Raw genomic sequence first — 18799 nt, forward strand, 5'->3', positions numbered from 1 at the left:
CTAGCACTTCAACCATCCATCCGCTCCTTAGCTACTAATTCTGAGCCTGCTTATTGATTTTTGCAAACGATCTCACAGTATCATAGCACAATAACTGGAAAGCCTATTCTGAGATGGCATTATGGCTGTCTTCAGACGACACACATAAAACGTAAATCAAACCGGAAGCGCTGAACTGTTCCCACAGTGGTATTAAGTGGGATTTTCAGGTAAATCGAGCTAACTCTGTGAAAAATGCCAACTATTGCCCTCCACAGAGGATCTATTTTATTTGTGGGATGTGCTGAAATGACTAAATTATAACTAACCAAAAAAAACTTCACTGCAAACGTTACCAACACACATTATCAATATAAATTGTGTTTCACCATCACACTTCTAGTTTCCGCCTCCGCAAACCCTGACAGAAGTTTAGCCCAGGCCCACTGCACAGTGCGGCTTATCTCAGGAGCTCGTTTTCTTTGGGGAAGAAGCTGCCTTCTCCCAGTACTTTACCAAGGACCGGCCGCAGAGTCGCCTACGGTCACAAAACACACCGAGCGACTAGTTTAAGAGCGGAGCTCGCCAGAGCTAACACGCCGGCAGCGAACAGGTAGGAGCGCGGCACAGCGGGGCGCAACCACCTCCGCTCGCGCGCTTAAGCCGCCCCAAAGGCGAACAGCGGAGCCGGCGGCGTTTACAGACCGAGACCGACACCCCGGCGCTCGCCGCCGCCCGCACAGCCGCGGCTTCCCGCCGGCGCGCGGCCAGCGGCGGCGCTGCTTCCCCCCCGCCTCACAGGCACCAGCCCTAGGGCTGCTGCTGCCGCCGCCCGCCTCCCTCAGCGGAGGAGACCCGTCCCCGTAGCCCGGCCATTACCGTTAGCAGCGCCAACGCCTGCCTTCCTCTCAATTTCAAATCCGCCCGCCGCCGACGTCACTGCAGCGCGCCGCAGCAGGGGTGCGTTGTCACTTCCGCTCGCTTGGCCCCTCGCCCGCAAAGCTCTCGATTCCCCCGGAAGTTCTTGGGAGAAGAGGTTGTGGCCGCGTGACAAGATGGCGGCGCCGGCGAGGGGCGGAGGGGCGGAGGTGAGTGCGTGAGGCGCTGCCGCCCCGCGGGGAGCCCCGCGGCTCCTCTCCGCCCGCAGCGAGGGACGAGGGGCGGGGGGCGGTTCCGTCCCCATCCCTGCGGCTGGGAACCGCCGTGCCGAGCCCCGCGCACGGGCCTCAGCGGCGGCTTTTCGCCGGCTTTGCGGGGCTGGTGCCCGCCGCGGCGCGGAGGAGGGTGCCGCGCCGTTCGGTTGCTCCTCCCGCCGAGCGGCGGTGGGACGGGCGCGGGGGCGGTGTCCGCGGACAGCCCGAGCCCCGGGCCCTGCCGCTGCTGCGTGGTGCCGCGGCGCCCCTGTCCGCGCGTTGCTGCTGCGGAGCGCTGGCACGGAAAGCCTCGGGTCGCCTGATGGCCGTGTCGTGGCGCTGCTTTCCGGCTTGTTAAGAGTCATCTTAAAATAAACCTGTAGTGTGTGAAGTTACAGAAGTTTATTTTATTTTTTTTTTTTTTTTTTCCGGTAAAAAAGTGAAATGGTGATGAAGCAGACGTCATAACGGGGGAAGCAGGTGAAGTCAAAAGCTCCTGCAGGGTGTTCTGTGTGCGCAGGGAGATGTCTGTCAGAAGACAGGTTATACTTTATTAAACAGTCATAATTCTGAAAAGTGAACTCTTAAAAAGTTTCCCACAGGAGTTTGCTCCAGGAAGTGCGTATCATTGCCAGCTATGGTTTCAGGGAGTTGATTTTGCTTCCTGAAAAGTGGAGCTATGATGTCGGTGGTACATCGACTGACAGCAGGGTGGCTTGTGGATCATCTCTCTTTCATCAACCAGTGTGGTTATGAGATCTGTGACGACTCTGCATACCCTGGTGATGTCACTCTCAATACTTCTGTCGTGTCTGCTGGAAATTGTCACGCTACTTCTACCTTTGCCGCCGCCTCCTCGTCAAGAGATAGTCCTATTCCTGGTCCTCGAGATGTGATAGAAACAAATGGTAAACCAGCAAAGATGAGATATGTGTTTCGGGAGGAGTTCTTTGATGTTTCTGAGCCCCATATAGCTGCAGCTCCTGAGGAGCAGCTGTGGCCAGGATGCCCTGAGGTGAGTCCCAGTGAAGTAAAGGCCAACAGCAACAGAGAGGAACACCAGGAAGGAACCAAGACCAGCATCGGAGATTCTGTTACCAGTGCTAGGAAGGTATGTTCTCTGCAATACAGTAAATTACAGTAATCCCCATGTAAATAATAGAACACTAACATTGTCTTGCACGTTTCAATTTCCTGAGGTTATGTAGGAGAGCAGGAGCTTTTCCACAATAGATTTCAAGATGCATGGAAAATGTAAGCACTTAAGAGGATATCTTTGTGTTCCTTATGTCAGTAACGTGCATCCTGTGACTCAAAAGCAGTGCGTTGCTCACAAAATCTTCCGACATTGGTTGTGGTCTGGCTCTTGAGATGAAACTGTGGTAGCTGTCAAGATTGTGCAGATTAACAAGGAGGGAAGGACAGTATGAATTTACTTTCAATACGTAGGTTGTTCAGCGATGTTCCTTATGCCCCAAAAAAAAAAAAGAGTCGCAGATCTAAACCAACAAATGTAATTGTGAAGACATAGTTAATTTTCTCCTGTTATTTGTAAACTGCATTTGGCAGCTGAACAAGTATCTTCTACTATGGGCCCAAAGGAGGCATGAACATGAACTGTGGCATGCGCTGTGTACTTTCAGATCCCAGTGCCATGAGTAACATAACACAGCTTTAAGCTTATGTACCTTGAGAATGCCTACAGCAGCCTAGGTATTTTGAGATAATATTTTTGCTTATTGGAGTTATGCTTGTGATAGAAAGAAATGGAAAGTTTATTCTGCTTTAAAAGAGTTAGTTGATAATTCAGGTATGTTTGATTATTTGTTTTTTTTTCTTTCATTATGGAGTAATATGGATTTCCCCCCCCGCCCCCCATTTACTCATTCTGCAGAAACGTAAAAGGAAGTGCGTGTTCAACCAAGGTGAACTGGATGCTTTAGAATACCATTCAAAGGTAAGTTTGAACAAAAGTGTATTTTGCAAGTATGTGATACCTGTCTTTGGACTATATATGGAGTGCAAGACATGGTTGCAAACAAGTTCTGTTCTTGTAGCTTGTTACACTAATGAGGTTATCTTTCCAGTCCTTAAATGAGTAAGTGCTTGCAGAGAATATCTTCTGTGTACATATACACAAAACAAACTAGACATCGAACTGCATCTGAGACATTTTGAGGAGCTGGAAGCTGCATTCACAAAATATCTTTTACCGTTACAGACAACTGAGCGTTATATAGTGATGAGCTGAATGTTAGTTGCACAGGAACTGACTGATTTGAAATAAACAGCATAGCCTGTTCTGGAAATCAACTCATCCGTAGTGTATCAGGACACTGTGCTGATATTCAAGGCTTCTGTGAGCAAAAGTGCTCCAAGATGTCTCACTTCTGCTAATGAGAAAGGATTATTCCCTCTAACGTTTTACGTTGTCATACTAAAGCATCATGAATGGATTAGAATTCAAGTTTCTAGGCTCACGTCAGTGATGTACTGGTGAAGTTACAACTAAATTACACTGAGATGTGTTAATAAGTCCTAGAAATGTAATCTGTGGATAATGTTTGCTGTATTCTTACTGCTTTCCTAAATAGTGATGTGAATCTAAACTAGGACATGTTTGCTTACTTTCCTCTGACAAAGGTGTTAGTTATATTAGGCTTTTAGTTTAATTCTGTTCCTCCTAGACGATATTTAAATGACTAAGTTTTTCTTCTTTTACGTGATAACAATTGTGTCCTAAACATGTACAGTTTGTTATGATACAGTGTAGAGGTTCTGTAGTTATTATTGTGAATAAGCTATGCATATGCAGAATCACCTTGAAGGAGAGAACTTTGAAGTTCAACATCAAACATAGGTTTATGAGTATGAAAACCTTTAAGCTAAAATGAAGTCATTCAACAACAGGAATAAGGGAAGAGATGAAGAGAAGTTTAATGCCCTGGAGGCCTGTGTAACTTCAAGTTACTTTTGGTTAATATGCAAAAAAGACACAGTTTTGAAAAATCTGTCATCCCAGTTAGCCTCTGATACCATTCACAGATTAGAATGTATTGTTTTTTATTGTATTTGTAGTCTTAAAGGTTGGCTCATCAATTCAGATTATTTTGGCACTTATTCATATCTTTAGAATCGTTTTCCAAAAAAAACCCCCAAATTTGTGCCTGCCAGTGAAAGTAGGCATTGAATCCATTTATGAATTTCAGTCGGAGTCAACATAGGGAACAGTATAAAATATTCTATATTCCTTCAGCAGCCATTTGTTACAACTACTGTTTAAATTGCTTGATAGTCGAGAAGCTGTGTCCACCTGCAAATTAACACGAGGGTAAGAAGAAAAGTCATCTGAATTAGTTCAGCTGTACAACTTGTAGCTTTTCTAAAGATACAGTTATTAATTCTGTTAAAGCAGTATTAACTTTTTTATCACAAACCTAGGTACTAAAAAATTATGACTGTGTCCCCTCAGATATCTAGATGGTAGCACTATTAAAGAAACTATTAAATTCCTTCCCCCTCATTAATTTGGAAATTGTAATAAGGAGTATTTTGTAAAAACATCTTGTAAGGTCAAGGATTCCATAATCAGGAGATTTAGAAACTGTAAAAAGTATTTGAAACCTTTAATAAAGCCACTGTAACCGGCAATATTGCTGCTCTAAATGAACGAAAATGCCTCATTGGTAATTAAAACTCATAAAGGCTCAATGATTTGGAAATAAACTAGGTCTCTAAATTTGGCAAAGGGAGCGTGCTGAAGTGAGAGTGTATATAGATCCAAGAATTTTGTCTTCCTGGACTCACTGGCAGATTACTTGAGATATGTGTCACTTAGAAAAGTTGCAAAAACACATTATAATAATTTAATTTTATTTACTTATTGTACTTCCATATTACTTTTAAAATGCATAAACTATTTGTTTTTTGAAGTGAATTAAAGTGTGGAAAAATACTGATTTTTAGATCCCAGCATACATCCCAGTTTAAAATATGTCTATGGACACAGTAACTTGAAATTAGATTAGAATTTGAATTTACAGTTCAGATTATTACTTAGAAATTTATGTTTGCTTGGAACAATAGTATTCTCCCTCTATTATCTGTGAAGTGTTTTATTCAGTAGTTTCCCACTCTTTCTTTCTCCAGGCCTCTTTATTATTGCCACTTTACAAAAAAACAAGAGCAAAAGTTAGCGTGGCCTCATTAGTATGCCCTTGTAGCTTTTGGGTCAATGATCTAAGTATTTGGCAAGGATCCTTCTCCCACTCTGCAGGTTGAATATGTTTTGATTTCTGTCTCATTCCCTGACCAAGTAGGTACTTTAAAGGTAATTTCTTTTTCCCCTGTTTCTTGATGACTGTACAGGTCAGGAAGCTCATTTGGGAAGGCACTTTGCATTTAGTTCAAGAAGGACTCAAAAGTGGTTTTCTTCACTGCTCTACTGCAGAACTCAGTTGCAGAAAGAACGTTGTTCCTGGAAACCCTGACTGTGGGTTGGCTGAATTGTGTGAAATGGCAAAGCAGTTCGCAGCTGTGAGTGAAGTTGACCATCAAGCCATACATGTGCTAGATGGTGAAACCTCCATTCCAGAGCAGGACCTGCTTTCATGTGTTACAGAAAACAGCTCAAACCGTGCAAAGATAGTTGTGTTGATGGGGCAGAAGTACTTGGTGCCACCAAGAAGCAGTTTCCTTTTATCCGATATTTCATGTTTACAGCCCCTGCTGAACTGTAAGTATCTTTAGGCGTTAGAATTTACCACTTTGCTCCTGCCTGAGAAGGTCAGTTAATGTCAAGATGACAAAGGACTCGATGAACGGATTTTGATACACAACATCACACCGACAGGAAGTGCTGCTGCAAGCTTTCAAAGTGATATTTCTAACTTTGTGCAAATAGGTGAGGGTTTTCAAAGGAATCTTGAGGGGTTAGGAGCTCCAGGAGGCTCCTTTAAAAATCTCAGCCACAGCGTTTTACATGAAGCCCAAAATACAGCAGTTTGTGAGAATGTTCTCAGCCACTGTCAGTGTAGAAGTCATGTCAATGCATTAAATTGGGACTAGGTGTGCTACTAGGTCCCTGTTCTGCAGCATAAGGCTTTAGCATAGATAAGCCCATGCTGCTGCTGAGATGGCATTCCTGCTAGATTAAACCATGGGAGAGGCATGAGACTATGCACCTTACAGCAAGGATTCCCTTACAGATTCATCCTGTTCAGTGACAGGGTCAATTTAGAGAGGCATAGACAGATTGTGAAACCAACCCCAGTGTCCCCCAGAGGAGCTGCTGCAGCCAGCTGGAGGTGAACACCACTTTAGCAAGAACTCAAGTAGCGAACATCAGTTGACTTCTCAGCTGCTACGTTTCGCAGCTGAGAGTATTGGCTTAAGCCAAAATCAGTGACAGGGAAATGGTGATATTTTAGAATAACTCCTCTAAAAGCAAACCAAAATCTATCCAAGCCGGTATCCCGAGCCTTAATGGGCCACACGGAAAACTTTAGGCAGGCAGCATGCAACAGTCTTCACTGTACTCCCACCGTTCCATTAGCTTTCAATTTGACCTTCATTGTTGTCATTTATTAGCAGCAGCTAAGCTTAGTCGGACAGTCTTATAGGAAAGATCTTGCCTCTCAGCAAGAGCTGGGGATTTCTGCTGTAGCCTCTAACCAGTAATTCTAGATTTGATAATTACAAATGTTACTTCCCTTCTAAGAGGCAACTTAGATATTCACTGGCTTTTTTAAAATTTTTTTTTATTAAGATGACATGCAGGAGGTGGAATCTTGTTATCCAAATAATAATAGTTTTAGCCAGTTAGCTTCTTTCAACTTTATGAAAGAGGGACTATCACTATTTTCTGAATCACAACTGCGCATATAGCAAGTTTGAATTCTCCCAGAGGTCAGAGAGCAGTCCAAGATATTTGAGAAAATGCTTTTTAAGTAACCAACAGTGAATATTAATATAATGCCATGACTTTGAATATTTTATTTTTTTTTTAGGAAGTCTACTGCCCATTTTAATTATTATTTTCCTTCTTCCCTTTTACCTGCTGAAAGAGAAGTATTTCTTGCTGGTCGGCCCACTGTCAGGATAACGTCTCCAATGTTAATAAAGGAATAAGATGTAGAGAGCACATGTGATGGACATTAAATGTTAAGCTGTTGTTCTTATTAGCTATTTAAATAGTTAGCATTGGACTCAATGAAGGAACAAATATGTTCGGCGGGGGCGGGGGGGGGGGGAGGTTAAAATGAAATTGGAGAGTCCTGTTTTTTCGTGGATGTGTCCTGTATGTTCTATCCTCCAACTAAAATAAACCTATCTTTCCCGTGAAAACTCTTTTCAGTGCTCTCCCTCTTCTCCGTTAATCTCCATTTCACATGCTGAGTCTAGCTCTCTGTCTGTCTTCACCTCCAGTAGTGCAAACCAGTTTTCCAGGGCTGGTTTGGAGCTCTGCGTGTCCCAATTGAAAGATCAGACAGGGCAGAAATCTTGCTTTCAAGGCTGCAGCCTTTCACTCAGCAGGGTGCCTTATTACATAGCTTCTGTTAGGAAGCTTGGAGAAAGTTTCATCTTTCAGACTTGTGCTCTGCTATCAGTTTTTTTCTGAAAGTCCACAAGATGTTAAAAATTTCTTGGAGGGATCTGATGTAGATCACATAAACATCCTTTCCTTAGGTAATCAGCCTAAAAATCTCCAAAGTATATGATTATTTGGAAAGAACGGAAGGAAGTTGTGGTTTTGCTGCATAGTTGGCTCTTTAAATGTCTGTCTGTGGGTAGCTAAGCCTTTATCAGTTTCAACAAGTAAATTTATTTTAAAACATTTCTGGCTTTTTTTTTTTTTTTAACTTCACTTCCCAGACAAGAAAAAGTACGATGTAATTGTGATTGATCCACCATGGGAGAACAAGTCCGTTAAAAGGAGTAACAGGTAAATTTTATTGTAAAATCAAACTTTGTCGTCTTAGCTTACAAAGGTTATTTAACATTTTAATATACTGATGCAATCCAATACCAATATAACTGTGAGACTGGCTTAAACTAGCAAATACTTTGGTACCTTCGAGTCTGTGAAACGTGTTGAGGATTTCACTGAAATGGCTCGGATATTTCGCATACAAAATATTTGCAAGAGTAGATCTTAAATTACCAAACTGGTGAGAGAATGTTAGTCCTTGAGATTTACAAGTCTGGAGTCAACTGTTTTGTAAGGCCCAGATAATGTAGATATTTATTTAAAATGACTAGGTTACTTTAGTGGGCATAAAGCTAGATAAATGTAAATATTTCCAGGACTGAGGTCCAATTTAGAAGTTTTTGGTTTTTAATTTTTTTTAAATTTGAGCTGAAGTTTCAGCTTCAGTCTGATGGGTAGAAAAGAAAAAGTGATAACACAGCAGTAAAATCCTGAAGTGCAATAGGAACTTTCTGAGTACTGTACTTCATAAAGTCATTAACTTAAAATTTTATGGTCTTCCTTCTCCACTGTGTAACATCAGCCTTATGCCAGTAGAGCTCTCTTGATTACCGTAGACTTGTATCCATGTGAAAGAAGGGCAGACAGGAAATAATGGCCTTACAACTTTCCAGAATAATGTCTACTGTAGCGTTTGAAGCTTGTTATGAAGACATAATTTGAAGATGCAGGGACTAATTAGTAGGTTTTACTTTGAAAGCCCTACCGAAACCTCTAGAAAATCAGAATTAAACTCATTCAAGTGTATTTCATAACTACGTAAGTTTCTCAAAGGAGAATTGTAGTTATTCACAAGCATGAAGTAGCCTGCAAGACCCTCTGTCCATTACAAAGCAAAGGCAAAAGGTGGCAGAGCTATCGCTGCTGTTAGTTACCTTGTTGACAGCTAATCTTTGTTAAGCATTTCATGTCTGGGTTGTGAATCTTGTTTTCTCTGGGCAGTCTAGTCCAGCGGGTATTTTGGATTTTATCCTTGTTACTTGTTTCTCACTGTTGCATTGTGTAGCGGTCCCAGGAACCCAGGTGGTGGCTGTCGATTCCGGTAGGCAGCGTGCCAATGTTTTCGATGCTGCAGCGTGTAGGTTTCAGGAATTGTAACTCACTAATAGCGTAGAATGGCATCATGAGAAAAACGGCAGAACAGGACAGAGTCTGGAAAGCGTACTGTATTCCCCGATGTAGCATACAGTTAGCTCAAAAAATGTGCAGGACTGTTCTGAATAACCTAGAGAACTTTTACCGTGAATGGTAATTTAAAAATAATAACTTCTGCAAATAATTGGAGAAGTGATTACTCTTTTTATGACCTTTTAACTTACCAGTCAAATCAATGTTGCCCTTGCACTTATAAATGACTCACTTGTCATTTTCATTCAGAAGAGAGATTGCTTATTATGAAAAGTGAATAATGTCACATTGACTAGAATAAAGAGCTACTTTTCACTTAATAGCTTTGTTCTGGCATAAAGATGAGAGTATTGAGTTACATATGACAGTTCTTAAACGTGGGCTTTTAGGTTTCTTCAGAATCACAACTCGTAATACTTTATTTGAGGGAATAGTAGAAATATGTAGCTAAAGGTTCTGCTCGATAAAACTTAAGTACTTACACTAGTGATTTTATATCTGAATGTATCAGATTTGGCCACTGGGTGTCAGTCTCGATCCATTTTTGTGATTTGTGTTGTTAAGGGATAATTCTTGAAACGTCTTGGCTGTGTTATTTCTTTATCCATTGTGTTGCTTTGCAGTTTTTATGTTTGGTATATGCTAACTTGCTTTCTTGCTGTCTTGGGATATAGATACAGCTACTTACCTTCATGGCAAATCAAGCAGATTCCTGTACCAGCACTAGCTGCTCCACATTGTCTTGTAGTCACGTGGGTGACTAATAGACAGAAGCACTTACGTTTTGTGAAGGATGAACTTTATCCTCATTGGTCTGTGAAAACACTTGCTGAGTGGCACTGGGTAAAAGTAAGTTCCAATTTGGTTTCTTGCTTTCTTGGAGACTGAGAGAGCTTGCACTATGATACTTTATATTCTTATCGTTTGTCTATTTGTTACCATGTGCTTTTATATTAGAAAGGTATGATGTCATCAGTGTCTTCCTCTTTATCAAAGAAAAATGTCTTGAAAAAGTACACACTGGAAGATTTTTATATCTAATTTTTAACTCCTTTATGTCAGGTTACTAGAGCTGGAGAATTTGTATTGCCTTTGGATTCTTTACATAAAAAGCCCTATGAAGTTCTTGTATTGGGGAGAGTTCAAGGAGGCGAGAAGGAAGCCTTAAGGTATGCCAGACTGTTTATGGTATATGTCTTTGCTGAGGTTGCTAGGATTCTCTTTGTATATATCGCTTGTTCGTTATACAATATAATGTCTCAAAAATCTTCTCTTGGTGTCATCTTCTGGCTGATTTTTGGACCTAAAACCAGCTTTATTAGCTTTGGAATGAGGGAGTGCTTAGTGAGACTAAAGGATGGGAACCTTAGTTCCTCGTATCTGTCTGTATTGGGAAGCGGGCTTAGATAAAAGCGTCGTGGACAGGGCTTCCTTTGCTGACAGATTTTCTTGGACCATGAGTCCTTGGCACAGGCTGGTGCCATTTTGGGGATGCTGATGTTTTTCTATACATGAAAATATACAGGACCATGTTGTTTCTTCACAGTGGCTTTGTATGGTATTTGTTAACCACGTTTTGTCTAAAGCTTCAGTGATTTCATAAACTGTCCTTTTATATAGTATGACTGAGCTTCCCTTGCACTTATGTGAAGTTTGACTCTGTATGAACATTCTATGTATTGTCTCCCATCTGAAGTGGCTCTGTGAAAGCTGTCCCATCGCATTTTGTGGTATCCATTCTCACACTTCTTTTCTTGTTCTGATTTTTATGACAGAAAATCTGAAGAGCTACTTCCAGTTCCAGAACATAAGTTAATTGTCAGCATACCCTGCAGTCTGCATTCACATAAACCCCCTCTTACTGGTATGTTTTTGTTGAGGTGTAATGTTTCTATAGGACATTGGACTTGGATATCTGAAATGATGTACCTAGAATGAGATATCTTTGTATATGAAATGCCTTAATTTCCCATATGCCAAGCAATTTTGCTCAACAAGACTTGTGGTTCGTCAACATTTCTAAAAATGTTGTCAGGCCTCCTAAGTCTTGGTCTCTAAAAATGAGTATGAAAAGTAGAACTTCATGCGTTATTGTGTAAGTACTTTGAGAGGATGTGTTAAAAAAAAAAAAATAGTTGCATTTTTAAAATTTGCGTTTGAAGTGCTGCAGGAAGACTTGACAGATACTGTATGTATGAAGTTATGCCAAATAACCTAAAGTGCCTCTAGGGCAAGGGAACTTTGGGAATATATAAATTAGGATATCTTCTACTTAGTTGATAAAAGCAGAAACCTCTTTCCTCATTATGTCATCCTGAAAGAAATGTTTTTATTTCTGCATGAGTTGCTTATGCACTTGCAGTACAGTTGTGCCTTTAAATCCAAAAACTTAATTATTTTAAAACTGTTAACAATAGACAACAAATAAGGCAAGCCCTGCATGTTTCTGAGGAGCTATATTTAATTTACTGAAATTGATGCAATAACTCCAGCCAGCCAGTTAGTGTGGGTATGAATTCAGTTTTTCAGAGTTTAGTCCAAAGGATTTGAAGATTTCTCTGTGGTATGTTACATTTTGCACATTGTTCTGGAGCACTCTGACTAATTTCATCAATAGAAAGTTGTACTTCTTTTATCATTATAGCACCTGAGTGCCTTACAATGCTGTGTTAAGAAACATTTAATATGTGTCACAAAAATTATTTCATCCTCCCACAAGGGAAGAACTCATGATGAATCTGCAGATATTCCAGGTGGACGTGGTGCTATGTAATCGTATCAGAAAAGGCAGATAGAAGAAATGCATAATGCTGTTGGAGAGGACAGGCATCACAGTTTGCTTCACTGACATGCTTTCTTTTTTCTGTTCTCAAGGAACAGAACAACTTCAGTTAGCAAACTGATCTGGACAGTTGTTACACATTCAGGGAAGCTCTAAAACTTTTATTTTGGGCTTATATTTATTAAATTAACATACATATATATATATATCTGTTCAAAAACTAGTAGAAGACACATATTTTGGTTAGCTAAACATAAAAAAAAAAAGGCAATTCTAGGAGGATCTTTTCACAGTCCTGATGCCACATCTTTAAGAATTAGGGCTACAGCAGGCAGTATGTGTGTTGATTTAAGCTAATGAATGGTAGGGTAGTGATTTGTCAGGCAGCCACCTAGGGCGTCCTCAGAAAAGCCATATTTAGCAGCACACTCAGACACAAACAGGAAACTTGTGGGGTATCCAAGGGTGCAAACCAGCAGTTTGGATGTATTATAGAGAATTCTGGTGCCGGAATGATCCTCGGAATGATTCTTTTGTAGGGCAGAATCTAGAAACCATGTTGAGTAATCCTTTATTAATGATGATCTTACATGGGTTTTGAAAGAAAGTTCTGTGCTAATTTATATATTTCTTGAGCCTTTACTTGAATGCTGGGATTTGATACCATTGTGCAGCATTTATGTTTCTGTTTGAAAAATGAATTTGCTGTTGAGCAGTATCGGTGATTTACAAGATTTTTATAAAAAATCCATTTCTATCCTACACTTTTGACAGCTCCATTCAGAACATGGTTATGGAATGAAAAGGTAGACCGTGAGACAAAAGCTAATTGCTGATACTTCGACTTCAGTGTTGTAAAAGGATATGTTTCATGACCGGATGATATTCTCAAGTGGCCAGTAGAGAGCAGCTGAGCTACATCCTAGAGTGGTTTAGAAGACATTTGAACACGAGCAGAGATTTGGCAATGGGGGAGAAAGATGCTTGATGAGTCACACACACTTCTTTATGCTTTGTTTAAGTAGTAACAAAGCCAAAATATTAGTATTTACTGATGCTGTCTGGCACTTTATTTCTTATTACTACTATAAAGGCTGTATGTTGGTACATATGCAGCCACTTAATGACTGATTATAACAGTTTATCTCTCTGGGGGAAGAGAAAGATGTAAATTAAAGTAAGCCATCAAAAAGAGATGTTTGGGTTCCTACAGTGCATTTAACCATGAAATTGCAACTGTAGGGGTTTTTGGTGATGCATGTGCTGTGTTCAGTACTTAGAGCTTTAATATGTCATTGTGAATGTACTTAAGCTTCTTTATGCAAATCTCTTAAAACAGAATTTTATTGCTCCTGGTTTTGATTCAAACAACAGCAGGTTTTCTTCCTAACTCAATTCAATGTCGGTCTTAGAAGACACAGAAGGTACTCTGTTACACAGATGATGTGAAGTAATGTAGAACTTCAAACACCTTTTTTCCTTTTCCTGTTTTATAGACTCTTATTATTATAGCCGTTTCTCCCTCCAGTTTTTAAGTATGTACATTTATGGCTAGAAAATAATATTGTCATATATGCGTATGCCTAAAAACATTGGAATTAATTCTTGGCTATGTTCTAGCTGGTTTGCATACCTCCAACAGAACAGTGCAATGGGAAATCTTGGGAACTCCTTTCTTCTGTAGCAACCCTGGCTTGTTAGGCTGTGTTATAAAAGTGTCCTTGGAAGGAAAAAGAAGTAAATGCCTTTTGTTTCCTTATACACCTTGGGAGCTCTTACTGTTAGACTAATTGATAGGTACATCAACATCTAGATATAAGTTAAAGGTCAGAAAAGATGCAGAGATGTAAAGCCATCTTTTTGTTGAGTTTCACGTCTTTTTCTGGTCCTGCTCTGTTTAGGGTTTATATGAACTGGACAATAAGGACCTCTACATTGCGAACGCCTTTGAAGGGTTACTATGAAATGAGTTCAGTCATGTGCTTTTTGCTTTGTATGGCTCACAAATCAGACTGTAAAAAGCCAACAAAGTAATTTTCACTTTATGTGTCCAATTTGCCATGCAGAGCTTGCTATTTAGGTAATGGAAGTTCAAAAGATAAGGGGAAACTGTTGTTTGCATCAAAAATGATTCCTCCTTTTGCTTATTTAAACATTTTTAGCAGTATGCATCTTCAGTACATGTTGGGGATTAACAGTAAGCAGGCATGGCAGGTATCCTGCCTGACTGCCAGATCCTGCTTCAGAAGGAAGTGGATTTTCTAGAAGACCAGTGTTACATCTACCAGCTGGCTTTGTGCATCTTAGGGTATTACATGACCAAATATAGATGCCTATATTGCTATTGTAGTGTTTGTTACCCCTGCAAGTGATAAAAGAATAATCTATTTATTGGCTATTTAAGCTGTTTATTGTCAGTGGTATCTGTAAGCAGATAGAAGTAAATGTGGTTGATTTTTTTTTTGGATGTGTGGGTTTTTTTGGTGGTTTTTTTTTTTAATTATAGAAAAACTTAATATTTTATCTTTCTACTGATGTAGATCTTCTAACCTGTTGCCAGATGAAAAACAACTCCAGAGTTTGCTTTTGGGCTGCAAGTCAGATCCATGCGTGTTAAGATAGCCTTCTGGTGATATAAAAGCCTAACAAAGAAGCTATAACTTATAACTTGAACACTGGCTTTTCCTATTTTAAAGAAACTAGTGTAATGAGATTTTATGCCAACAAGATACAGCCACATTACTGCCCTCTTGATATGGTAATTTCCATTGCAGTGCAAGTTACTGCCTGATGTGATTATGTAAATACCTACAACCTAGCAATGAAAAATCGTACTAGAAGAAGAGAGGGAGATTCCTGGGACTTTCTTTTAAAATTCTATAACCAAATCGATTGAAAGATTGGCACAAGCTTCCTGCTTCTTCTGCTAAACTGAACGATCTTTTGGATACCTCTTTTTTTCCTTTCTGGCGAACCAGTCTTTGAAATTGGTTGAATCTCCTAAGTGTGCTTTTAAAATTTGTTGCTTAGGCATGGAAGTTTTTGGTGCTTAGTAAAACTGCTTTTGATTACTGGACTTAGTGCTGTGGTGATATTTTTAATCTATACATTTTAAGAACAAATGTCAACATTACTAATGTGCTCTTAATGAAATCTTATCACCTCCTTAATTGTTTTCTCTACTTAGAAGCCTATGTAAAGCATAAAGTGGTTCTACTTTGTTTTTAGATGGAGAGGGGAAAGAAGTCATATGAAGCTTGGACTCTGCAGTAAGCTCTGCATGATCTTATGACCATTAGGGTCAAAAAGATGTCCTACAGAGGTCAGGATCTGCTCACAGACAGCTTATTAAAAGCTTCAGAGCTTTGTTTTTCCACAGTCTCTCTCTTATGTGGAAAAAGTGCAACCTCCTGTGACATGGGTTTTCTTAGATGATCGAGAGAATAGATTTTTGGAAGACCTTTGCTAAAATGTTGGCAGCAAATTGTGCGTGAGAAATCCTTCACTAAATAGAGCATGGAAAAAGAAAAGTAAATTTTATGACTTTTGTTTTAATATTATGGGTTTGCAAAATGTTATAAAAGCAGCTACTCAGAACTGGTGTCTAATTAGATGAACTCCCGAGACACCAAACAGCAATGCTCAGTGCAGCAAGTTTTCTGTCAGAATGTACATTTTCCTCTAAACCTCCTGGATTCTTTTCTGCAAATGTTAGATTTGTTTAAACATTTTAGCTTGCCTCTAAAAGAAGCAAGTTTTTAGAGTAAGATTCTTGCTGGTAGTGGTATTTTTTAGATTAAAAGCTGCCTTGATGATAACCCATCTGAGACTTTCCTCTGACGTTTGTTAAAGACTGGGGGAAGGAGAATAGATTTATGTGCTGTGCCAAAATAAGAGAAAGTCTGGAAACACCCATTATAAAATATTGAAGAAAAAGTTTTAAATGGATTGAAGCTTTGGAAGAGGTGAGGTAGGAAAGGCATCTGGGGTTGCTTAACACTCAGTAGAAAGTGAAGGGGATGCTCATCTTTCTGCAACAGGAGCAATCCATGGCAAGACCAGCTGAGGTCTCACACAGGGAGTCTGTGACTGGCAAACCTGATGCAAAAAGTCAGGACTTCAGATTGCACTGAAAAAAAAAAAGCTTTCTCTGTCATGCTTTGATGTATGCTTTTTGGATGTATTTTTGCTTTCTCAAATGATCATATCTGAACAGATTGAGTTAAGCAACGTAATGTTGTATTTATGAGCTGTATTTTTAAGTTACAGAAATTTAGAAACCTCTTGGAGATCCCAACAAAAGTGACCAAGATATCCTTTGAAAAGGAAATGATTTCTTAGGTTTTTTTCCTTTTGTCCTCGGTCAAAAAAGTAAAAACTTAACATGTAATTTTTAGCATAGATACATTTTTCAGTCTTTCTGCCTTCGTGTTGGGTGCTCCTTAAACATTTGCTTTTCTCAGGCATGTTTTTGTACGTAATATCTTTGTAGCTATTTTCTGAAACATAGTGAAGAATTTGTTTGACTCATCCACAAACTGACTGGCTCTGTAGGACAAGTTAGATGTTTAACAATAAACTGTTTGCAATAATAATTTTCAGGTGAAATGCAAGATATTCTTCTATCACTCCAAGAATACCAGTCATAATCAGTGATACAATTGATGTTAATGACAGGCGTCTATTAGTTTGGATTTAAGGAATAAAAATGCACAACTGTAGAATAAACTTGAGTTTTATGTTACTCAATGAAAGAACACAGTTACATAAATATTTCTTCAGTTGCCAAGTTGATATTGGGGGAAAAAGAAGTCCCTGCATTTTTATAGCCCTTTCAGTGCTATGTTTATTTAACTGGTGTTTCTTATTTTACCTTTTAACAGTTGTAAACAAAAAAATGCTTTTATCCTCTTTAAGATGTGGAGGAAAAGAGTATGATCTTAACTAAGGAAAGGTTCATTTATTCATTTATTTATTTTTAGAAAGGTTGCCCCTGTGTTTATAGGAGCTAAGTGAGTCTTTAGGAGGTGTTTGGTTGATATTACGAAAGTCATCTATGTAGAGGCTGAAATAAATCCTCAATCCCTCTCTCTAAATGAAAGCCAATAAATCAAGGCTATTGAAGGCCTTGACAGTATTGTTCAGAATCTCAAGGGCACTTATTTTAAATGACTTTCTCACTATAAATAGTCCAGCTGTTTGATGAAACCCTTGAAATTAGTTTGCTGTCTCTCCCTTTTTTTAATGAAACATTCAGGTTTTTCATCCACTAGCAGTACAGGGAGGGTTTTATTTGTTTACTATTTTTATTTGTACCTTTGTCACTGTTGTTATCTTCTTTTTTTTTTCTCTTGCACAGCAGTTCTGGCAGAGTTTATCAAGCCAGATGTGGAATGCTTGGAGTTGTTTGCTCGCAACCTGCAGCCTGGCTGGACCAGCTGGGGAAACGAGGTTTTGAAGTTTCAGCACATTGATTATTTCACTCTTCTGCAGAATAAAAACTGAGTTGGGTCTTGTGGCTTAATTCTGAAATTCTACACCTTCCCAGCAGGCTCTCGAACTTACCTTTATTACTGATGGTGCACTCAGAAGGTAACAGAAATAAAACCAACTGCATTTCAATTAAAACTCTTAAAGTGACAAGATACCTGTTTAATGGTATCTCCATTTGTGCAAGCTAATCTTTTATTTTGATGATCTCGAGATGTTTAAATACTGATGTTAGAGTGTAAATCCATCGCTGTTTGTTTCAAACCTCAAGAAAAGGTATTTTCTCACTGCAACTATCAAATCTGAGACTCATAAGTGCTACAGTGTTGCACTTGTATTACTTTTAAAGAACGATAATGTATTATTTTTAAAGAGTGACAATGGTTCTGAATTACATATGTTTCCTTAAAGAGGATTTGAACTAAAGTAAGTATGAAGGCAACATGTCCTCCTACACTTTTGTATCTGTCTGTCTACCTCAGAGGAAATAAAAGGAGCTGTGCTTGTGTTAATTGGCAATTGAATTGTTGACTGACCGCATTCTGTGTAAAATTGCACTTTTAAAACAGTCAGTGATTCCATCTTTTTGTATACGATGTTAAGTCTTTGAATACATTGTGAATAGTCAGTCTCAACATCTTACAAATTCTGTATATGAAGCTGTTAGATTTAACTGAAATTTTAACAGATTATAAGTATTTAAAAAATTCGTTTTCCTTATGTTCTTAAAACATTAAAAAGCCATGCCAGTGAACTGTATTTTTCAGCTAGCATAAAAATGATCTTTTTTTTTTTTTTTTTTAAAGAATGGTACACTTCGTGTGTACTTTGCTGCCCTTAGATTTCCTTTGAAAAATAAAAAAGGAGACTTAATGAAGCCTCTGCCAGTTACTCACTTGCAGCAGTAGAGGTATTGGTGCTGGACAAGCTGATTTTCCTGATGGCAAGCTCCTGAATTCTGTCTGTTTATAATGGGAAACAAAACACATTGCATACCTTTGTTACATTCATTTCCTTTTGTTAGTCTGATGAGCTGTCAAGGTTTTTAAATTAAAGTGTTAGCAGATTATTTTTTAAATAATTTTGTAACAAAAATTAAAATAAAAACTTGTCAGTGTCTTATTTGCAGACCCGGTTTCTTTATTACTGTTCATGTTTTGCCTGTTGGAGCAGTGAAGTTAACAGAGCAAGGAAAATGCTTTTTGCTTCCTTCCCCCAGCAGTTTAAACATATACTCAAAATAAGTAAATAATGTAGCAGTGAAAGTCGTTACCAGGCAAAACACTTCTTGCTGCATGG

At 39.2% G+C, this 18799-nt stretch overlaps 1 protein-coding gene across 5 annotated transcripts; it reads left to right on the forward strand.

Moving 5' to 3' along the window:
* Nucleotides 1–974: 974 nt before the first annotated feature.
* METTL4 (methyltransferase 4, N6-adenosine) lies at nt 975–18561 on the forward strand. 5 transcript variants are annotated; one of them, XM_086608585.1, is made up of 9 exons: nt 975–1067; nt 1715–2223; nt 3007–3069; nt 5481–5847; nt 7986–8055; nt 9903–10077; nt 10291–10397; nt 11004–11092; nt 17370–18561. In XM_086608585.1, the coding sequence occupies exons 2-9, from the start codon at nt 1792–1794 to the stop codon at nt 17513–17515; spliced, it is 1449 nt and encodes a 482-aa protein (XP_086464711.1). In that variant the 5' UTR covers nt 975–1067; nt 1715–1791; the 3' UTR covers nt 17516–18561. The 5 variants fall into 5 exon arrangements, with proteins under 5 accessions (XP_086464711.1, XP_086464713.1, XP_086464714.1 ...); XM_086608587.1 differs by having other exon boundaries at nt 17373–18561; XM_086608586.1 differs by lacking the exon at nt 975–1067 and adding an exon at nt 1564–1592.
* Nucleotides 18562–18799: the final 238 nt, after the last annotated feature.

The sequence above is a fragment of the Tauraco erythrolophus genome, chromosome 3, assembly GCF_009769465.1.
Source record: "Tauraco erythrolophus isolate bTauEry1 chromosome 3, bTauEry1.pri, whole genome shotgun sequence".
Classification (NCBI taxonomy): Eukaryota; Metazoa; Chordata; class Aves; order Musophagiformes; family Musophagidae; genus Tauraco; species Tauraco erythrolophus.